Source organism: Balearica regulorum, chromosome 21 (genome assembly GCF_011004875.1).
Source record: "Balearica regulorum gibbericeps isolate bBalReg1 chromosome 21, bBalReg1.pri, whole genome shotgun sequence".
In the NCBI taxonomy this organism is placed as follows: Eukaryota; Metazoa; Chordata; class Aves; order Gruiformes; family Gruidae; genus Balearica; species Balearica regulorum.
The window spans coordinates 2,576,515-2,598,129 of record NC_046204.1 but is presented as its reverse complement, the minus strand read 5'-3'; the positions used below and the strand labels follow the sequence as shown (position 1 = coordinate 2,598,129).

The following is a 21,615-nucleotide window of genomic DNA, read 5'->3' as shown; positions in this document are numbered from 1 at the left end:
GACAGAAGAAAATTATATTCTCCCCATTTGTTCTGTGATTGAATTACTTTTCTTCCTCTGGCTCATTTCAGCCTTTTGCCATTTTGCATCACAAAGCAATCTGTGCGTGGCTTCTATATTACTCCTATGACTTACAGCCAGTAACAAACAAAATCTCTTCAAGCAACTAGCATGCAATTGCAAGTGGAATTGCAAAAAAAAATTGTATCATGGGTTGGAAGAAAATATATTGTGGCAAGCCAGTTGTTTGGTTTTGGGGTTTGCTGTGGGTTTTTTGTTGTTGTTTTTGTTTTTTAATCACAGAGTGAATCACATTTCAACAGTGAAATACTTACCAGTGTATTCTCCTAATATCATCCGAGACATGATAACAGTAAAAATAGGTGCAGAGCTTTTAACAGTTTCTGCAAATGAAACTGCCACATTTTTCAAGCTGACAAGACCCAAGACTACTGTTGCAAATCTGTAACAGAAGAACACATGAAATTAAGCAGAAAATAAAAGAATGATTTAAGAGCTACTCTTAGACATCTAGCATGAAAAAGAATTGCATTAATTGCATTATAATTTCTCTGGGTTTATAAATTTGAGCTGCAGTGACTAAGAACATGGACAGGTGTAGCTGTCATGGTAGCTTGACTGAACTGCAGTAACTGATCAGCTGCACACCTTATTCCACCTTGTGGGTGCTGTGGACTAGTGTCAGATCTATTTCCTTCTACTTTGGCTTAAACATTTTTATTTATTTAGCTCAAATGAAGGCATCCTTGGGCAACTGTGCAATTTCTATGGATGTACAGCAGACTTCCAGAAAACAAAGTTTCCTTTTTAATGCACTCTAACCAAGCTTCAGATAACAGCGTTTTAAGCTAAAGTTTTCAATAGGCTCAGTTGAAAAAGTTAGTACAATTCTGCTCATAAACAGCAATTCACCAAGGAAGTGTTATCATTTGCAGTTATCCATCTTCAGTGTAAATTAGGTACGCTACATATTTACCATACTTTAAACCATGAAAGTAAACAACAGGGCAGCAGTTACTATGATAAAGCTACTCTGAATTAATTTGAATCCTGTTATCCTTTATCATTTTTGCAGTGTAGGAAACCAAATCATATGTTCTTATTCTCTCCTAGACCACAAACTGATACTATCCCAGCACACAGCAAATACTTACTTTTTAAAAGATAAATATTAATAGCCTGTATCACTTTTGAGGCAAATTGCTGGAAAAAGGCAAGGGAACAAAGCAATGTCATAATAAATACTAGCACACTAAACAAACATCAGTCTCAAAAGAGAATAGGAAGAAAGTAAATGGAAAGACAAGTATGTTCTGAAAGAAGCTAAATGTGATGGGAAACCAAGTTAGCAAAAAACCTGACATCTGGAAAAAGGAACATAGCATTTAGCAATAGGAACTAAAAGTAAAATTATCCTGTGATTTTTTTTTTTTTTTTTGGAGGGGAAAAAGGTGAATACTCCAAATACCTTCCAATCAAGAATGAAAAGGAATAGAGCCATGAAAATACAGCTTCTGTTCTGAAGAACACAACAAAGTGACCAGATAGATCTCTAGGAAATATTTAACCATTTACCTCATTAATCCAACAAACAGCATTATCATGATGAAATTGGGTGGATAAGAGATGCGTGTTTTGTGTTGATACAAGCAGCATGGAACAAACATTTTTATACAGCCAATGAAGGTGGTTGAAAGCATTTGAACAGCACCTAAAGAAAGATGAGAGGGGGGGAAAAAAAAAAATCAGAAGATGATGGGAATATGGCAAATCAAGCAACATAAGAACATTTCTTAGACAAACCAGCGTAGTACTTTTAGCAGGTAAGAAACATGGCAATTACTGTCTAGATTTTATGAACGCTCACAAAAGCCCTGTACTTCTACATCTACCAGCAAGGCAGCAGAATAAAACAAAGGTGGCATACACCTATAAAATCCAGTCCACACATTAAATGCCCTTTGTTTCCCCCTTAAAAAAAAACAAGCAGCCCATTGGATAATAGAGGTCACACAAAGGCAACTTTTGCACTTCTACAGACAAACAAGTTAATAGCTCTGGAGACTATCAATAACTGATTAAACTTTTTTTTTTTTTTAAAACACACACCACAGAAATCAAAAACTTACATTTTCCTTTCCAGCTCTTAGTTCTCAAACACCATCTTTCATACCATCTTTCAACAAGTGGAGGAAAGGACAGTGTCAGAAGCCCCTTCAACCCGTGAGTTCCCCGCCCCAAGATCCACCCCCACATCTCCTAACGAGGTCTTTTTCACTTCACTTGAACAATTTTGTCCCTCAACTTTATCTAGGAGGATCTGGTATTGTCAAATATCTTACTGGAATTAAAGAAAGGTAGGGTTACCTAGCATGCTGGGCTCTCCTTCCAGTAACGAAAGAATGTATTTGTTAAGAAAAAGTGTGCAAAAGCTGAAGAAAAACCACAAAGTGAGGTAGATGAGAGCATGAGAATTCCAGATGCCCAAGTCCGACTCAATGACCGTAGTCTCCGTGATAGTTATTTTCAGAACATTCTCCTCTGGTACACTATCACTCCTAGCAATTACAAATTTTTCACTCCTGTTAGCAAAGAGTGAGCCCAAATGAAATAGTGATTTTCCCTTTGGCTTTTCTTCAAGGGGGGGAGGATTAGGTTCCTCCGGTGTCTGAGCATTTGTCACAGTTGACATGCTGACATTAAAAACTACTATTTGTCTTTAATACAAACCAACATTGACTTAGCACAGAACAGCACTTCAATGGAACAAAAATATCATGTGATTAGTCTTTCATCTCCCATGGCCTGAAAAAGTGTACTTGGTCCTCCAAATAACATCTTGCATAAAAATAAACTTCACATTCTTCTTCATGTGGTCTATTCCATTTTTTCTACCTAAGAATGAAAGAAAAAAGAAGGAAAAAGCATGTAGTTGTGAACATAATGACATTTTAAATCCCTAATGCAGCAAAGATACCGCATTTCACCTGCAGCTTTATGAAAGATAAAAAGACCTCCATAGCTTGTCTTTCAGACTGGATTTTGCACTCCTAGTATCATGATACCAAGACCAAGCACTAAGAACTTAGATAAGGGAGATTTTTTTTTTTAATTCTAAAACAGCATGCACACACCCCAAAGACTCATGTGGTTTTAAGTTCTTTCTCTTCTAAAGCATGTCAGCACAGCCTTTTCTGTTATAATTAACTCCTCTTCAAGATTCTACAGTTTCTTTGATCTCAGACTAAGGTCTTCTTATAACAACTCAACAGAAAAAACTTCATAACCCAGAAAATCTGGGTAGGAGCCTGTACCCTTAGTACTAATTAACCTGTTATCATCTCAAGTCAAAATGAACAATCAATAATCAAGGACTATTAACTTCCACTAATCATCAACACAGTTATCCTGGTAACTATAAGATCTAAGTGAACAAAGTAGGAAAATATGTCCAAGAGCTTTCCAAATAGACTTGTTCTCTATTTGATTACTTGTAAGTAATGCAACATTACTTATTTTGCCACGGCAGTACTGTTATAGCTTGCAATTCAATATTAGTACTTCCAATAATTCTTAAAGTCTTTTTAAGAGATCCCATAGAAAAATTCATTAAATCATGTGCAACTTGAACTTTCTCCTTTTACAAATTACATGAAATGTGGCAAGTTACAGTGGAAGAGTACAGAGAATAACAAAACCACACCTTTCTTCTTCTCAAGTCATGTAATGTTAGTATCATAATGCTAACAGAGTCAAAGTCTGTATTAAGAAGGAAAGAAATTGCACCTAAGCAGCTTATCTGCAACACTAAAACGCACTACTGGATTTATTGCTTTCCATTTTGCAGTCTGCATTTTATGAGCAAAAAAAAAAATAGGATTAATCAGATGAGAATGAAACGATGGACAAGACCTCTTTCGCTCCTCAAGGAACAAACAATAAGGGAAATTAAATTTTAAATACTTTTCTCCAGAAGCACATTTGCTGGACAGACAAGATGGTGGACAGTTGGATGGTGGTATACAGTTAAAAAGTAATTATTGACGGGGAAGTTAATCACTATACATCTTAGAAAAGCTGTCTGAAATGAGATCATAATACTACAGTGCATCAAACAATGGCAGCACAGGAAATAATCAATGGCAAACAAAAATACAAGAGTTGTAACAAGAGCCGCTGCATCTGCCCTGATTTTGTTACCACGTGAACAGGTGAATACGATACACCATTTTCTGCATACTTTTTTAAATGTCCAATGCAGCATCGCAAAATAAATCATAAGGAGGTACTAAAGAGTTAAATATATCGTGTCAGTTCCAATAGCCTAAATAGCAGCTACTTTACACTGAAATTTTCCATTCCTCATGTTCTCTTATTTCTGTTATTACAGCCATGCACAGAAGGTTTCCATCCCTATTCCTTTATCTCTTTCCATTTTACCAGGAAATCACGCTAGCAGCACACTGAGGTACGGGACCCTCTGACACACTCGCGTTAAACCACATACTTATGTTAACCCAGTTTAAGACAAAGCTTTGAAGGAAGATACGCATTCTTTAAGAGAAATTGTTAAGAAAAATGGATTCTTGACTCCTCCTCCTTTTTCAGGTTGTAAAAAAATACCCCTCTACATTCAAGATGGTTATTTATCACAACTTTGTTAATACTTTTTCTGTTTATACTAGTCAATTAAAACCAAAAGCAATTAAGTACAGCAAAACTCCCACCCTCAGCAGCACTGCGATATCATATTTGATATCACCGATTCCACACATGGCAGGAAGCCGAACAGCAAACAAGGGCAAAACTACTCCCCTAAGTTACTGACCTGCTGTCTTAAATCAACAGGAAAGTCTTAAATAGGCTGAAAGAGTTCTCCATCTGGAACTAATTCAGTCTTCCTCCCTTAGGACCAACCAGCAGCTGATGTTTACCAATAGATGAAAACGTGGCAGTGGTTGGTAGACTGTTTCTCTTGGATTACACACAAACATTCAATCTTCCAGCTCAAAAGAACAAACAGCGTGCAGCGCATTTTACACTCTTCCTTGTATCTTCTCCAACTTTTAACTACATCAACAATAAAAATGTTGTATTAAAGGTGGAAAAATACAGAGTATAAGCTTTGAGAGTCTCAAACAAATTCTGACTTACAAGAAGTAGCTAATTACCAATTCAATGACTCCACAATTTCTTAAGCTTGAAGACGTCACATTCGTAAGACTACCTGCATTCAAACTCCTTTTCCCTTTCTACTCAGAACAGTTCTAAATTTAATCGGAAATATATTTGTTGTAAACTTAAAACAGGAGCAGAGAAATTCTCAGAGGACTTTTAAGAGTGAAGAAAATAAATGAAGACTTTATCTGCTTGTGCATCTAGTTTTAATAAAAAAATATTACTCTCCCCTCAGTTTTTAACAGAGTAGTCATACTTGTTTCCATTACTGAATTGCTTATGCTATTTTCTATTGTGTGCAAGCAGCCTCCATGGGAATAAACATTGGTTTGCTGCCAGGCAGCCTGCATGAATATATAGATATAGAAATGACAGCTGTCTGTACAGTGCTTTTGTGGAAATGGTGTCACAAGCTTAATGAACAGTTTGAATTAGCACCAGCTCACAGCACCTGAAATAAATTGCACTCCCCTTGCTCACTCCAGCTACCACAGATGTTTTTTCTGGACATGCAGTAGATCAAACCAGGGAAACTGCTCCTCCCTTGAAATTTTAAGGCTGCAAAAATAAAATGCAGGAGCAATACAAGTTAACTAGAATGCACACCCCGCATTTTTGCCTTGTTTCATAAGAAACGTTTTCCAAAAAAACTATAACATTCCACACTGAAGACAAATGAATAAAAGCAAGAAGAAACCAAGAAATCGACCTCATGTAAAGTTTTACAGCAGTACCATTTTCTAACAAAATTTAAAAGGGAGCAAAATCCTTTTTCCTTCTTTGATGAACTAGAGGTCTGTGTCACATCCTCCTTCCTCCAGAACTGCAGAGATGCGAAGCAGCTGGTGAAAATCCAGTTGCAAGCCCTCAGCATCCGTCTGCCAGGGCCCTGACACATTCCCCACACCTGGCCTTCACTGAGGTTTTCTGCAACAGAGCTACAGATTTAGGTAAGGGCAGCCAGCTGAGCTGTCTTCACCCAACGCTACCACCACCTAGTCATCTTTCAAAGTAAGCATGAAGTGAGAAAATTAAGAGTTCTTTCAGAGTCATATTTGACTAAAAAAAAAAAGGGGAAGATATAAACCCAACTCTGATCTTAAATTGTTTCCATGAGATTATCACTGACAGATGTCAAAAATCCTCACAATAGCATTTACTTAAACTTTCTTTTCATAAGAAACTGCAGTTTTAACCCTAATTTTTACGAAATTGTCAAAAATAAAAGAACCAACAATATAGCCAGAGTCTTTCCTTAGAACTGAAAGGATGAAATTATTTAAAGATAACACTACACCAACAAAAGACAAAGCAGTCACATGAAAGAGGAAATATAGTGTCTTTTAAAAATTACATATACTATACCAAGTTTTATCTTGAAAATAAAGCATAGCATTTCCAGCACCACAGATTCTGTGATTTTTTAACTATCTGTTGCAACCCTGGTTACGTACAGAGTCCTTCATGATTCTTCCACATTTTTTTATGATTGAAATACATTCATTGGCAAGCATCTGTCAGGTACTCCAACAAACTTAATACAAAATTCTTCTGTAATGCAGCTCACCTCAAAACTGATACCTTTTGGTCAGAAGCTCTAGTTATTTCTTAAATGGCCATGCAGATTCTGACAATCACCACTACATGGATGACACTAACAGTTGTTTTGCATTCATTTGTCTAAGGTTGGATGTGCTTTGGAATGACCACCATCTAACAGCAAAGACAAAACACCACTGCTACAGTTTTTCTGACCTCTCGTTAGTACCTGTATATAAAGACAGATACTTTCTTTTGACAATATCCACAAAGAACTCTACATATAAAGTCAGCTTTATGCCTCGCACACAAAAAAATAAAAGCACAAAAGTATTGCAAGTGCTACAGAAACTAAGGCTAATCTGACAGTGAAAAAACAGAGGCTTGGTGTGCCTCTTAATCAACTATTACGCAACACAGGTCACCTGAACATCACTTCCAACACAACAAACACACAGAATTCAGCACCCCAAGTAAACTGTAAATATTAACAGTTTCACTAAATGATAAAGAGAGCATCCGAGATGTTTATAAGCACAGGCCATAAATACAATCGCAAAACTATTAACATCTCCCATACAGAGAAGACGCCAAAAGACTGAACTAGCTTAGTACTTTCTTGCACTTCAGCTTATTTCTAGTCACCCAGTCCTAAAATCTTCCCTCCTTCAGGATCAGGTACGAGGCAGGCAGATCCAGCACGTGTTTCCACATGCTCCGTGGCACCTCGGAGCTGCTCGAGCATCCCAAGCCCAGGAGAAGCACAGGAACGCCGCGCACTCCGAGCTGCCTTCCCCATCGAGAGACCTTCAAGGGAGCAGTGCTGTCCCGCGTCCTTTTTGACCCGGCTTTCCGGCTCAAGGCCATTTCAGAGAGCACCAGCGACTGCAGCAAGGCACGGCAGGATTTGGCACAGGCATCTCCCTCCTCAGGGCATGCCGCAGCTCAGCCGGCACCTACGCGCTGAGCGCTTTCAGGCAGCGGGCTTTGCATCTTCCTCTACATCCGCGCCACCACAGCCCGGCCGCTGATTTTTCCCTCCCGCCGGCGGGACCCCGAGAACCGGTCAGCGCATCACGGCCAGCACCTGGAAATTCCCGAGGCTCCCGGTCAAACCGAGCTTCGGCCGCGCTCCCCCACCCCCGCTCACCTGCCCCGCCGCCTCGGACAGGGCAGGCGGGGCCCCGCCGCGCACCGCCCCCCGTGGGCAGAGCGGGAGGCGCCCGGAGTGGCTGTGGGGGGCAGCACCTCCCGCGGGTGGGCAGGGCGCCGTCCCGCCGTCCCGGGAGCCAGCTCTGCCCCGGCAGCGGCCCGCCTGAGGGAGCGGGGCTGTCCCCGCGGGGAAGGGCCTGCGCCCCTCTGTCACCGCAGCCGCTTGTTCCCCTGTCAGTGCGGGCGGACAACGGGAGGCCGTTTTACGGAAAACAAAGAGAAAAAGGAAAAGGGGGTTACAGGGGACGCAGCTCCGGGTAACGGCCGGCTGAAACCCCACAAAGCCCCGCCAGGCGTTTCACTCAGGGCCGGCCCCTCCATCGACCCAGGCGGGAACTACCGGGCCGGCCTCCTCTGTCGCGCCGTCTGACCCGGCCCCTCGGCAGGGCAAGGGGGAACCCCCGCGGCGGAGGGGAAGGCGCAGGGCCCGGGGAGGGGGGGGGGGGGGGACACGGGACGGGACACGACGGACAGGCGGCGGGAGGGAGCGCCACGGCCCCGCCGCCCTCCGGTGGCGCTTCCCGCCCGGGACGGGGAAGTGACGTCCCGGCCGCCCGGCCTGCCCCGGAAGTGCGGGCGCTGCCCGGAACCCGCGCGCGGCCTCCGCAGCCATGTAGGTACCGTTACCGGAGGGGGACGGCGCCGGAGCGGCCATGGAGGGCGCCGACGACAGGTAGCGGCGAGAACCCGCAGCGCTTCGCGCCATCGGGGCGGGAGGCCGGGCGGATCCAAGCGCTGAGCGAGGGCGGCTCTCCGCGCTCCCCCAGCTCGTTACCCGAGGGGGGGGCGGGGGGGGGACGACCCGGGGCGGGGCGTGGGCCGACCCCCCGCACCCGCCGCTGCTTGGTACGGCCCATCCGGGAGGGCGGGAAGTCGTCACTGCCGGCCGCGCGGGGCCCGCCCGCGGGATGGGCCTGTTGCCCTGACGGTGTCGGTGACGGTGTCGGTGACGGTTCCCCCTTTTCTCCCCCTTTTCTCCCCCTCCAGTGGCGCCGCAGCCCCCCCGCTGCCGAACCTCACCCCCCGGCACCGGCAGCTCATCCCCACGCCCTGCGGCCCCGTGAGTACACCCGCCGCCCCGCCCAGCCCAGCGGCCCCGGGCAGGTTTTTTGGGTTGGTTTTTTTTGGGTTTTTTTTGGTTTTTTTTTTTTGCTTTCCCCGGTAAAGACCAGAATCAGAAGTCGGGGACGCGAGAGCAAACGGGATTTGTGCCGAGGAGCCCTCGGAAACCGCCTCACGGCCGCGGGGCTGTGGTGCCTCAGCGCGGGCAGCACTGACAGGCCCGCGCTGCGCTGCTCCGAATAGTCGGGTTTGGCTTCAATAAAACTTGTGTTTTCAAATAGCGAATACGTAATGCATCAAAACCTCCTGCCTGTGCGTACATCACGAGTAACGGTACGCGACGTGTGAAAGCATGGCGATCCGGAGCGGTGCTGTAGCCCAGCTCTGCCTCCAGGTGACTCCCCGGTTCCATGGATGGAGCTTTCTTCCCTTCCTGCCACAGCATCACGGGAAGGCAAAGTGATTTTTTTTTTTTTTTTCCCCAGCATGGTGCAGTTTATCTGCCTCCATGATTTAGGATGAACAGAAAAAAACCATCTCCCAAATCCTTTGCACGTCGCTCGGAAGCGTGAACCTTTCTTTACAGCTTTCTAAAACTAAAAATCTTGATGCGGGGTAAAACTGGGAAAAAGTTACTTGCTGAACATCACGGTGTTTTGGTAGGTGTATAGGTGGGCATTGGCCATCTCGATTTCAGGAGATGAAATTATAACACCGCGGCCCTCGTGAGGCACTGAGAAAAGCAGAAGGCAGTCTGTAGGTATAAACCAGAAAAATCTAGGCTGAGATTAATTACAAAATAAAGTTAGAGTTCTCCATTCCTCAGCAGTTTTGGAGTTTCGATTCAGTTATAAAGAGTTTCTCTTCCTTTTTGCAAGGAGAACCCTGCACTTGTGTCATTTAGCTGTCCTGCTTTAATGTGTTTCTTAGGAACAGTAACTAGTTTATACTGCATTCCGTGTTTAAAATTTTTCTTCCTTTACAGATAAAACCTTGTTCAGAGCTATCATTTCCTGTGAAGATCTACTTCTGTGTCACTATTTTGTCTCTGCTAAGTGTAATAGGGCTGACCATAGAGACACTTGTCCGACAAACTGAGGAAGATTTCACCATTTCTCTTATTCAGTTAATTGGAGTTGGTAAGAAACATACTGTTTGTATTTTAAAACAAAAACATTTTTTTCCAAGGTAGTAATTAAGCAGCAACTGAAGTTTCTTATTTCACTCTGTTTGGCCTGATACAGTACACACAGAATACTCTGCTAGTTTAGCGCTAACAAGCTAGATGCTTTTGCCGTTGTTGCTTTCCTTTAGGATGTCATTCAAAATAAATTCACGTGTGAATAGTGTGAAAAACATTCAGGTTTTAGGAAGTGTTGCTATAATTGCCTTTCTTACTAGTGTTTCATTACACAAATGTGGCAATGAGTTTGCTTTCAGACAGCTGACACTTTATGTAAGATATACTGAATGTTCAGCTATGCCAGAAAGAGCTTACCATTTCCCATTTTAATGTCTGTGCGTAATGTGCTGGGGAGTTCAGAGGTGTCCACACTCCAGGCTTGTCACAGAACATACATCTCCTGACATGAGCCACACTTATACCTGAGCTGTAGTTGGTTTCAAGGCACCTTCTTACATGGCAAGAAACCAAACATACACAGTTTGATCTGAAACAGGAAAATGTTGTCATCTCCCTGTATTAAGTTCCTGCAAACATGTTGCTTCACCTGAAGTATTTTAATAGAATAAAATAAGGACCTAATTTTTTTTTAAAGCGCTCTGTTTTCTCTAACAGGTTTTGTCCTACTGGAAGCAAAATCCAAACTTCCTTGGATATTTCCAATTAGAGCTTCAATAGAAACTTAGGTTCATATTCTTGGGTCCATTTGTATTAGAAATAGAAATGAAACTTAACATGAAAATAAATACTACTATTTTAGGAAGTCCTCTCCAGTGGCTTTAGCAGGCCTTGGCTGTTGGCTCGCTGACCAAAACAGCATTAGAAAAGAATAGGGTTTCTGTGGGTGTAACACCTTGTGTACGAGAAAGACACGCTAATCATAAGCAGTCGTTGCTTTCCAGCTTTCATCCAGAGGGAACAAAGACAATAGATTTGTTCCAGATTCTATAATTAGACACATAGAAACAATAGTTTTATTCCAAAACTCTGGTTTGATTGGCAGCTTTTCACACAGGACTCAGCCTACTAACAAAAATTGCAATGTTAGACCAGACCATTGGTGCCTCCAATCTGTCACACTGTTTTTGTTAGCAACCACTGTTTTGTGCTTCAGAGAAAAATGAAGAACCTTCATAATAAACCAAATGAATCACATGATGTTATAAATGGGGAAGTTGAAAGCGTGCTCGTTAATCTATTCCCCATCTTCTGTTGATACTAATTAGTATTCTATGCTGCAACAACACACATGGGAAGAAGTGCACGCCTCTCACAAACCTCTGGTTTAAATCAGGAAAACTAGTGTATTTATAACACATTAGTTCAGATTTCAAAGTTTTAATAGAAACAAAAGTAGTTGTTTCAACATATTAGTCAGTAAAGATAACATAATTCAAGGAATATGTTAAAACTATGGCTTACCTTGATACTTCAAGATGTGTAAGCTAACCTCCACAACATGCCAAAACCACATGTTTTCTCTAGGACAGACAAAGACTGACAGAACTGATAATAGTTCTTTAAAGAAAAATAGATGCTCTGGCTGTAACAATCATTTAGCTTTACCACTAGAGATACTTACTTTAAAGAGGGTTTGGGATTTAATTTGTTGAAAAACATTCACTTATCAAAACCAAGGGGAAGTCCTTTATTTCAAATGTGCATAACCATCTCTGCAAAAATCTGGACACTCAGAAAACAGTTTGCTTTCAAATTATTTGTACAGACTACTTCTGATTTAGCACCTGAATCTGCAAAACAAGGAAATACTGTCTTAAATCTTTCAGGTTTTCATGAGGTCATAAGCATAGAACAAAATCACATGATTCACTTTGTAGTTTGACAATCATTTTCAGTTTTCTCAATCACTGTTAATAAAAGTGAAAAAGGAAGTTCATTCACCAGAAGGTTTGTTTACGGAAACTGAAGTTATTATGTTACTTTGAAAACTTTTATGACACTTTATCCCCATGTCCATAGCAAAACTAGATTATTTGATGTGCGGAATCCAGGAAGCAGCCCTCTGGAAAAAGAAATCTATTGTTCCTTTGTCTGTGGTAAGAATTAACTAGTGTTTGCAGGAGCATCCTATGCAAGATCAAAGCACTGATTCCTGTTTTTATGAAAGGAAAGTCTTTTCCTTATTTAAGCTTTGTGAAAACAGGTGTGTAGAATTCAACAGTGACAGCTAACTGTGGTGTTAAGAGTGGTGGGTTTTGATTTATTTTATAAAAACATAACTCAGAACTTTCCCAAATCAGCTTTTTTTCTGGACTACAGTTTACAGAGTAGGGTGTTTCAGACTTTCCACAACAAAAACAGTTAGGAATCCAGTCTGCCAAAGTTCAGTGCAACCCGTGAGCCGTTTGTAGTGGTCAGAACCACAAAAACAATAGTGTAGAAGTATGTGTATGAGTAGTAAATTCCTTGTTAGTCACCTGAATCACTCTCACTGGGAAGATTATGTAATTTCAGTTCTTTAATTAAAATGGTGTTGCTTCATTCAAATATACTATTCAACATAATATTCAAGGTAGTATTAATAGAATAACATACCACAGTTGCCACTTAGTTTGGATAGCTAATATGTTGCCATTTTCAAAGAGTTGCTTCACAAGTAATTCAAAAATCTAACAAATTATTTCAGTTCTTGTATGCTCACCACAGGGAGAGTACTCATTTTAAGTATCTGATTCAGGCTCCTTGGCAAGAATAAAGATACGCTCTTGACTGAGGAGCCTGTTACACGGTCTCCATACTTCCGTTTTGTCATCTGGATCAAGTGTATTAGAAAACTGCACCGTGTGCAACGTGTTCACCTGGTAACTGACCTTTCCTTCTCCTCCTCAGTGTTCTGTGTGTACTATGTGACTAGAGGAATCCTGCAGGAGAATCGCCAGGAGCTCATCGTCTTTGTTCTTTCCATCTTGCTAGTGATGTTTCGTTCTGTTGTCAACTTCACAGTTCTCTCTGCTGAGCAAAAGCCGAAACTCCTGGTTAGTCACCTGGCTTTTAATTAGCTTTGGTTTTCTCCACATCTTGGATTTGAAAATCTTAGAAAGGCAGGATATCTGTGATAAGGGCACTGGTAACAGAGAAAAATTAGGCTGAATTATTCCTACCACTGAATAACAAAGTGTGCACCCCCATAATTGCAAAGCCGTTTCTCTGAGCTATTCTATGGGTTTCTTTATGGCAGTATATGAAAGTAACATAAATATCAAAGAATTTTACTCACACAGGATTCCCACAGAAGATATCCTTCACTTCACCTACTCTGCTTCAGATTTCTGTCCATAAAACAACTAGTGTAAAGTCACATAAATCTAACCTACTACCAGAACTGGAATCTCAAATCTATATGCCAGGACCTAGCCATTAGCCCCACTGCTCCACAAACGCAGCAAGAGAGTTACGGTAACCTGCTGCAAGGAAACAAAAAGATAAAAGGTGCAAGGCGAGGTACTGCCATTCCAGATTATCTTGTTTGCATTTCGTAACAATAAAATGCAATAGAAATACTGTATTCTATGCGTTACTGAGATTTGTAATTAAACTTCCGCTTGCCGTGCTTCTCAGAAGTCTTTCCCTATTGTGGTCACACATTTATCACAAATGCAAGAAGGAGGTTCTTTGCTGTGAAGACAGCCAAAAATTATTCTTTGATAGAAGAGATGGCAACTAAGCTAGGAAGATGCAGCAAAGCAGAATTTGCCTATTCGATTTACGTATCAATTGTACATTTATTTATACTTATCTACAGCAAACTCAGTTGTTAGAGTCAATAAGGAACAGGCATCAGAGATGCAAATTACATTAAGGTGTACATCCCAGTCATTTTATATATTAAATGACAACCTCAAAGTAAAGCCTGGTGTGGAAGGTGTACTATTAAGGACTTTTTTTTTTGCTACTGTAAAAATAACATGGATTACTGTAACTCCTGCTTCCTGAGAATAAGGCATACTAGTATAAATATTCTCATATCAGTATAATTATGAAGAATATTTTGCCGCTTCAGCCATCTTTAAAGGAGTAGACATTTAGTGTGAATGCCAGCAAAGTTGTAGATACAACCCAGACAAAACCAATGTTTTCTGAAATGTAAGAAGTACAGCGTTCAGAATAGCCCACCATCCCCACTGATTTCAGGATTCTTACCAGCTGGCTTATGCCATACAGGAAGCTTAGAGCCAGGCTCTGTCAAAGCGAGCTGTTTCTTTAAACTGTGTTGTAAAGTCTCAAACAAAATCTTGCTAAAAGCTGTTGCGATATTACAGGGAGTGCAAAGGCTATGTTTCTTTTAACAGCTGTAGCACTACTACAGTGAGGGTAATGTAAACCAAAGTAGCCAATTTGAGTTTACAGCTATTACTGAGTGGTTGCAACAAATGACCCAAATTATGGCCTGACTGTTTGCACTTAACTGTGGCAAGCTGTCATCTTTAATTGTCTATTTGAAATGCTATTACTAGGCAGCCTGGTTCTCCTTACTCCTTTATCCTTTTCTTTCCAGTTAGAAGATTTAAGGTTAAAGACTGTCCCTGTTTTGGCATGTACAGTCACATCCTTCTTTCTCTTTCCTATCAGGCCCGCTTCATTCTGATCCTCCTGGTTGGCTCCTTTGATGTGATCTGTGCCGTCATCCTCATTCAGAGTCAAAGCATGATGGCCTTTCGAGTGGGTGGTGCTCTAGAAAGCCTGCAGTCACAATACTTCATGCTCAACCTCTGTTTTTCCATGTTGACCTTTGATCTTCAGGCACAGGTATAGAACTGTCTCCCCCAGGTTTGCTTTTTTTCATGAATCAACATATATTTTATCATTGTCCTGTCCAAAAGGAAAACCGATTCTTATTTTTGGGAGGTATGTCCATAAAAACAATTGCATCCAGAAGCTCCAAGCCAGCATGGCCTCCTAAAATAAGAAAGATTATCACTGCACAACACCTCAGCCTGCAGTCTCGTCCTTTCCAGCCATCCTAGCTGTCTCCTGCATTTGAGAAAATGACACTGGGATGGGAGAGGAGAGTGTGGCCTAGCAGGGCAATTAGGGTGAGAGAGCAGCCTGAAGTTACATATAAGTGAACCCAAGATCTGTTTAGAAAGAGTTTACACTTCTGTACACTACCCTTCATTTGTACTTTACTACTGTATTACCCTGTATTACCTTATGCGTTATCTCGAGTGCATCTTACTGCCTGCCTTTGTTGTTGCTAATAGACGTACAGGGAAGTACGTCTGTCCTTGTGTCCTGTTTCGTACCACCTGCCAGCTTTTGAGGAAACATTTTAAGCCTTTAGGCCTGTGCCCAACTTACTGTTGCTGGGAGTTTGTGTCAAATATTTTTTGGTGGGCTGTATGGATGGTCTCAAACTAATAATTTTACCAGTCTTTGCCTCTTCTCTTTCAGCTCTGCTTGTGTGTTCTGCTGATAAGCCTGCATGAGATCACCCTTCTACATAACATCATCTCAGCAACAGGGGTTCTTTGGGCCTGCCTGAAGGTGACCATCAGCATCATTGCAGTAAGTGTTACAGCAACACTAGCAAGGACAGTCAATTTCTGAGAGTCACCCTCAGCAGGTATCACAGACTGGGAAGTCACAGCCATCCCATTCTACGGAATAGTGCTAAGTGGAAGGGAGCCCGAATGGATCCCAGCAGAAAACGAGCAAAAACAATAATGAAGTCAGGTTTCTTATAAATCTGTCTCTCTCACTTGAGCATACAGGATAAAACAATGTCACACCATCATTATTCCTTTCTGAGGGACAATGTTTTATTCTCAGTCCTCAATCACCTACTTTAATGAAACCTGTAGGTCTGCCTCTGATGAGGTTAGGTGAAACTGGCAGCTGTCCTCCAAATTTTTATGAAGATGGATATACAGACGCAGTGAGACTGCATAGGCCTTACATCCTTAGGAAACTACACCAAAAAGATGAGCGATCCTTTACCGGGGCAGCTTCTTTAAAGGTGAGTGACAGTTGTCAGGTAAACGTAAGGATTTGTGAACTTGAAATCTAGTTTTTCACGTCAGTCAGACTGAACTTGCTCTGAAATCTTGAGAGCTCAGAAACATTGCAGAATCAGGGCCAAAGTACATCAGATATGTGAGTCTTTTATTACCAGGAAGAAGTTTAGGGGCTTTTGGGTTTGTTGTTTTTTTTAGGCTCCTTGGGTGTTTGCTTTAGCCATTCAGACAAATTCCTGACAGCTGAAATACAGCTTTCCGAGCATTGTGATTCCTTGCTAAACACGGAGCTAGCACCAAGCGCTGTGCTTTTAAAATACTTCAGTAACTCCAGGTGAATAGTTGCACAGAATCATAGCGTCATGACCACTAACAGCTATCCAGCAGGGAAAAATGGAGACAGGACTAACTGTGAGTGTGACACTTAGGGAACAGGGGTAGTACAGCTTGGTTTCCTCCTAGGAGTTCCTTACATACCTTTGGGTGGTGCTGGATCTTTACTTTCAGTTAAATTGTATCAGGTGTGGAAAGGCAGGGAGCAATCAGAACCATGTCTGTTTTCCTACTAGGATTAAAAGCATAAACCTTTCAGCTACGTTTCCCCCACCATCAGTAACAGTTGATCTGACCACTTGTGATTCACAGAATAGGCGTTCTCTGCTTCTCCTTGATTTGCCTTTAGGCATTAAAAGAGGTGCTGTTTCTTTTAAGAAAAGAAAGAGGTGCTTCAGTTAGATGGTCTCAGGTCTTAACCTACACGATATTCCTTATGCCTTCATCAATAGCAAACGTGTTTCTTAATAGTTCAACTAGTAACAGTAAATGTCCTAGGGATAAGTACATATTCTTGCCCTTTGCTCAGGACTGTCTGTGTTAGAACTACATGAAAGCTACTTTTTACCCAGTCTAGGTACATCACTGACTTATCTACTGGAAGAAGTTAACAGCTTCTTGTCTAACTAAGAAATAGCAAATGTAAAATTAATGGAAAAAATTAGTGCTGTATTTCAGTAATGGACAGCAACCAGAGAAGGTGGATACATTTCATGAGAGGCTGGTAGCTTTGTATCCAAGGTAAAAATGTTTCCGTCTTAGACTAGAGCATGTTGACAGAGAGGTGACAATAGGAACTCCTTTTCCTTACCCTGTTCAGACAAGTTTTTCACAATCAGCTTCTGCAGATCATGCAGCAGTAGAGAAACCTGTATCACTGTGTTCTTTGGTGCTCTCAGAACCTGCACCTGCTATGGGGTTGTTAAGTAAGAAAGGTATGGAGACATAGATAATCCACCAGAAAGTATAAGAATAGAAGGGAAAACTTGGAAACGCCTCATACACAGTCCTTTATGGTAACTGCAGTACCTGAAAGCACAGCTAAACCTCATGCTCCCTTACTTCCGGGTTGATACACATGCCACTTCACAAGGGGATTATTAATCATTTTTCTTCTATTTATATACACAGTCTCTCATTTACTTTAGTGTATTTATTTTTCCCACCTCCATTATTTATTTTATCTCTTTTCTCCCGTTAATTACTAATTCTCTCTTCCTCCCCCACCCCCTTGTTTCTCAGCCTTTGTTTGCCTTTCCCTTTCGATCTTATCCTAAGAGGAGCACTATACAGTACCACAGAAAATGGGGACAATAGTGGAGGTGGCAGAGAACAGACAAACTCCCTGGGGGAGGGACAATTCCCTTAATGCTTTTGTAGAGGTTCATATATTGACCATTGCAGAAGGATCAGTATTGGTTTGGGGAGGAATCTGTGGTTGATTAGATGCATCAAATCTCTTCATAGCATTGGCACAGTCGCTGCTTTCATTCCCAGTGACTCGGCTGTTTTTCTTTTGTTTGCTCATACCTGCCCTTCCAGTTCAGGACTGCTGAAAGTTGCTACCTGCTGGAAAGCAATCCATCATTTCTTCTTTCCCAAGTCCCAAGGTTAATTGTGAAATAAAGCTTTTCTGACAGTTAAATCCTCTTGCTTCTCCCACGTTTTGAGTTTGCAGTGACTTGACTTCTCTGTAGTAGAAACAAAAGCGGAGAAAACTCACAGAGCTCTTTCAGTCTGTTAGCTATGAAAACATTAATTTGTTAGAGAAAAATCTGAGCGTGCCCAAAGAAAAAGTAAATCAGCTTAGATACAACTCAGAAGAATCAGCTGCTTCTCCATTTGAGCTAGCTGGAGTTGTGTACTGTAAGAATTAGAAGGCAGAGCTCATGGGGATGCCAAGATGGCTCAAATCACACACAGCTGTCAGGATGTGCCCATGAAACCACCAGTTCTGATTTCACCATCATCACTCCTGGCCCAGTTCAGTGGAAGACAGAGACCTCATTTCCTGCTAAAAAAACATAGGTAGAGAAGGCAAGTGGAGAGCAAAGCTACAACTGAGAACTCAGCTAGACCAACACTTGAAATGCTATTGAAAAATCAACTATGTATAGCCTTTATAGAGTATATAGCAACGAGTTACAAAGCTGTATATATCTCATCTTATTTTACAGATTTTAAAAGAACTGAAACCTCTAGTGTGGATTTTTCTGAGTCAGAATGTTCCTGAAGTAGTTTATCTCATCTACCTACTTTACACGGTAATTTATCAAACTTACTTGCTCAATAACGGGGAGGAAGGCTTGACGGCCTCCTCTTCATTACTGGATCCTTGGGCCCCAAACACGATGCCTCATTCCTGAGCGTACCCCTTCGTTGCAGCTCCTGTGAGAATCAGTGAGAGCACCAGGCAGGTCCTACCTCTTCAGGATCAACTTTTCAGATGGGAACCATGTCAAACTGCTGTTGAACTGATTAGTTAGAGGGAGAGGCCCTGGAAGTCTCTGCAACTGGCAAAGTGTCCAGAATGATTAGGGAAAGATGGAACAAAATCTTCCAGTACAAGATACGCAGCCCCTCAAAAATGCCTCCTCTCCTTCACAAGAAGTCTCAAACGGTGCCAGAGCATTCGACCATCTGCAGGGTCTCAAGTCATTATATTTTAAAGAATTTCGTAGGCAGCACCCCCAATGTCAGTCCTGATGTAGCCAAAATGAGATAGTACAAGCTCCACAAACTCCAATTAATTCTGAAAAAGCTGCTAGATTGACTCTGTATAGCAACTGCTTAATAAACCTCTGCAGTGTAAACAGGAAAACCGATAGACCTTAATAGACAAACTAACTGCACTGAAATTGGCCAGGACATCCACAACCTGCCTTGATTTGGGATACTCATCACTGGCTTTGTTAACAAATCAAAGTAGCCAGAACTGTGCTTTTTTTTAATCTCATCCTGATAATCGCTAGGCCTGCCGGGCCAGTGACTCAAACCTGCAGAAAAGGGGAAGAGAGTACTGCTAGATCTTGGTGTATTTCTCTCAGTACTGGACTTTGGCAAAGGTCTCTCATCTTAGTATTAACATGCCTGATCGTACTTTGTTCATGGGAGCAGTGATCACTGCAGTAGTAGCTGCAGGATATAAATAGTTCCTTTTAATTAAAAGTTGCCATTTTCTCTGTGTCGGACTCCTCAAAAACGTACAGGTTAGGCAATTACTAATGTCTTAAGCATGGTAATCAGGCTGGCCATGAATGAAAAATGGGATTATGAAGCTGGCCCCAGACATGCATGACACTAACAGTCCAGTGACAGCCAGGGAATATAACTTCATTCTATATTTTGCAGTGGAAAGAGACTGAGATGTAAGATGATATCTGGTTTCCTTATCTCCAGCGTAATTGGTTTTTTTTCAATCTAGGCACAATAGTGTTTTCATACCACTTTAATGATGCAGAGATCAGAAGGTGTAATGCATTTAGCTAAAGTCAGGGTGCAGCCAGGGAATCATGTAATCAGGAAAGTAAGACGGTTTAAAAGTGACCGGGTTTTTTTTCCCCCCCAATTACTATCTCATGACTCCTTTCAGAAATTCAGCGGTTGATTGCATTTTATGGCTTCAGGTTTTTGTGGGACTAGGCATTGATTGTTGTATGTCTCCATTTTCCTGCAGGTGATAAGGGAGTGGGGCAAAGGGAATTCTTACACTCTGGAAGCTGCTTTCATCACCGGCTCTTGCATTTCTGTTGCAATAAAATGTGTTTTGTTTTGGGCGCTGATTCATGTCTACCGCAGCTTTGGGCAGGGGCTGCGAGAAAGAAGTAAGTACTTAAAAAGGTTAACTTAACGATGAAGGTTGCAACCTATAGTATGACAGTCACAATTAAGTAGAGACCTTGTCGAGCCAGGAAAATAGTTGGGGATAGTCACAATAAAAGGCAGATCCCTAATGACATCAAGCACTGCTGCAGCCTCAGAATTTATTGGCCTGACAAAGTGGATGGAACACACTTCTCTCCCTGAAGAAAACTGACCTTAGTCAAAGCTGCTTCCAACCTATGCAAGAACTGCTGCTATTCAGAAAAATAGACCAGTGTGGAAAAAAATCTTCTCTATACAAGATACATGTGATTTTTCTTCTTTATCATACTTTATAACCGCATTATAACAACTGAGACAGAATAAAGGGACCTAGAAAACCACTAATCTTGAACTACCCAAACCTCTTTTTACATGAAGGACATTGGTGTTGACTGATCTTCCTTTCTTCCCACAGTGTTTTCTTCCTATGGAAGGATTGACTCCTGAGCATTCCCCTTGTATTCCATCTGCAGCTCTTACAGAGTGAAATCATAGCTGGGAAAGTTCTGATCAAGTACTTGCATTCAGGATGTAAGGTAATGGGCCAGTTTCAGAGGTAGGGGAAGTTGGTCAGAAAGCGTCTACACATTTCTTGGTTTGTATTGTGGTAGGGAACTATAGCAGCGCAGCTGGTAACTTAGTTTAAAAAGCAAAGCGTGCTCGGGAAATTAACACTAATCCTCTCAATTCACTGAGTTTTGCTGACAGGACAATGCATCTTTCACTCCTTGTTTTCCTGGTGTTGCTTTGTAACTGCAGGAGGTTCACAACATGCATGTGAGTAGAGAACGTTGTTAATATAAATGCTGTTTTTCTGGATGTACACAAACATAATGAAAATAATTTGCACACCTCTTTTATTACTGAGTCTAGAAGCAGACTGCCCTACCATCATTTCTCACTCAGATCTGTTGCTCATCAGAGGCCAAGCCCCGAAGTTGTTTTGATGAGAGCTGTGTTCCCTCATCTCCACTCCGGCTGTGACGGCTTAACCCCAACAGAATGGCTAGGGCGCTTGTTCCTTCTCCGACTTCAGAATATTTCCATTTTTTTTTTAAATCCCAGCTCCACGTGGAAACTCCGCAATGTAATCTCACGCCTTCCTATAGCGTATCTAACCAATGTGCCATTTCACACACAAGGGTGACTGTTAAAATAAGCTTTTAATATTGTCATTTAAAAGTTTGGTATTTTATTGACTGGAACCTTTAGCTACTGGCTGTCTATTTTTTAATAAAGTATAAACAC

General features: G+C 41.7%; 2 protein-coding genes across 14 annotated transcripts in view; one reads left to right on the top strand and one right to left on the bottom strand.

Annotated features, from left to right (window-relative positions):
• Positions 1-8,712, bottom strand: part of SLC35E2B (solute carrier family 35 member E2B) — a 15,256-nt gene extending 6,544 nt beyond the window's left edge. The window contains exons 1-6 of one of the 9 annotated variants that reach the window (XM_075773216.1): positions 8,191-8,303; positions 5,193-5,288; positions 4,850-5,091; positions 2,389-2,916; positions 1,597-1,732; positions 336-463 (exon numbers count right to left, since the gene is read on the bottom strand). In XM_075773216.1, coding sequence (XP_075629331.1) covers positions 336-463; positions 1,597-1,732; positions 2,389-2,713 — 589 coding nt within the window. In that variant the 5' untranslated portion in view covers positions 2,714-2,916; positions 4,850-5,091; positions 5,193-5,288; positions 8,191-8,303. Of the gene's footprint in view, positions 1-335; positions 464-1,596; positions 1,733-2,388; positions 2,917-4,849; positions 5,092-5,192; positions 5,289-7,825; positions 8,022-8,190; positions 8,310-8,577 lie in introns of those variants that run through there. The other 8 variants (XM_075773215.1, XM_075773214.1, XM_075773217.1 and 5 more) reach the window with 8 other exon arrangements.
• LOC104632986 (uncharacterized) lies at positions 8,483-21,615 on the top strand. Of its 5 annotated transcripts, XR_012838565.1 has the most exons (12): positions 8,547-8,623; positions 8,938-9,010; positions 9,294-9,406; positions 9,498-9,671; positions 9,998-10,151; positions 13,046-13,191; positions 14,786-14,962; positions 15,608-15,721; positions 18,681-18,767; positions 20,180-20,327; positions 20,783-21,144; positions 21,241-21,615. XR_012838565.1 is itself a non-coding variant. In XM_075773224.1 (11 exons), the coding sequence occupies exons 4-11, from the start codon at positions 9,621-9,623 to the stop codon at positions 20,812-20,814; spliced, it is 909 nt and encodes a 302-aa protein (XP_075629339.1). In that variant the 5' UTR covers positions 8,569-8,623; positions 8,938-9,010; positions 9,294-9,406; positions 9,498-9,620; the 3' UTR covers positions 20,815-21,615. The 5 variants fall into 5 exon arrangements, 3 of the variants coding, with proteins under 3 accessions (XP_075629338.1, XP_075629341.1, XP_075629339.1); XM_075773224.1 differs by having other exon boundaries at positions 8,569-8,623; positions 20,783-21,615; XR_012838564.1 differs by lacking the exons at positions 9,294-9,406; positions 9,498-9,671 and having other exon boundaries at positions 8,483-8,623.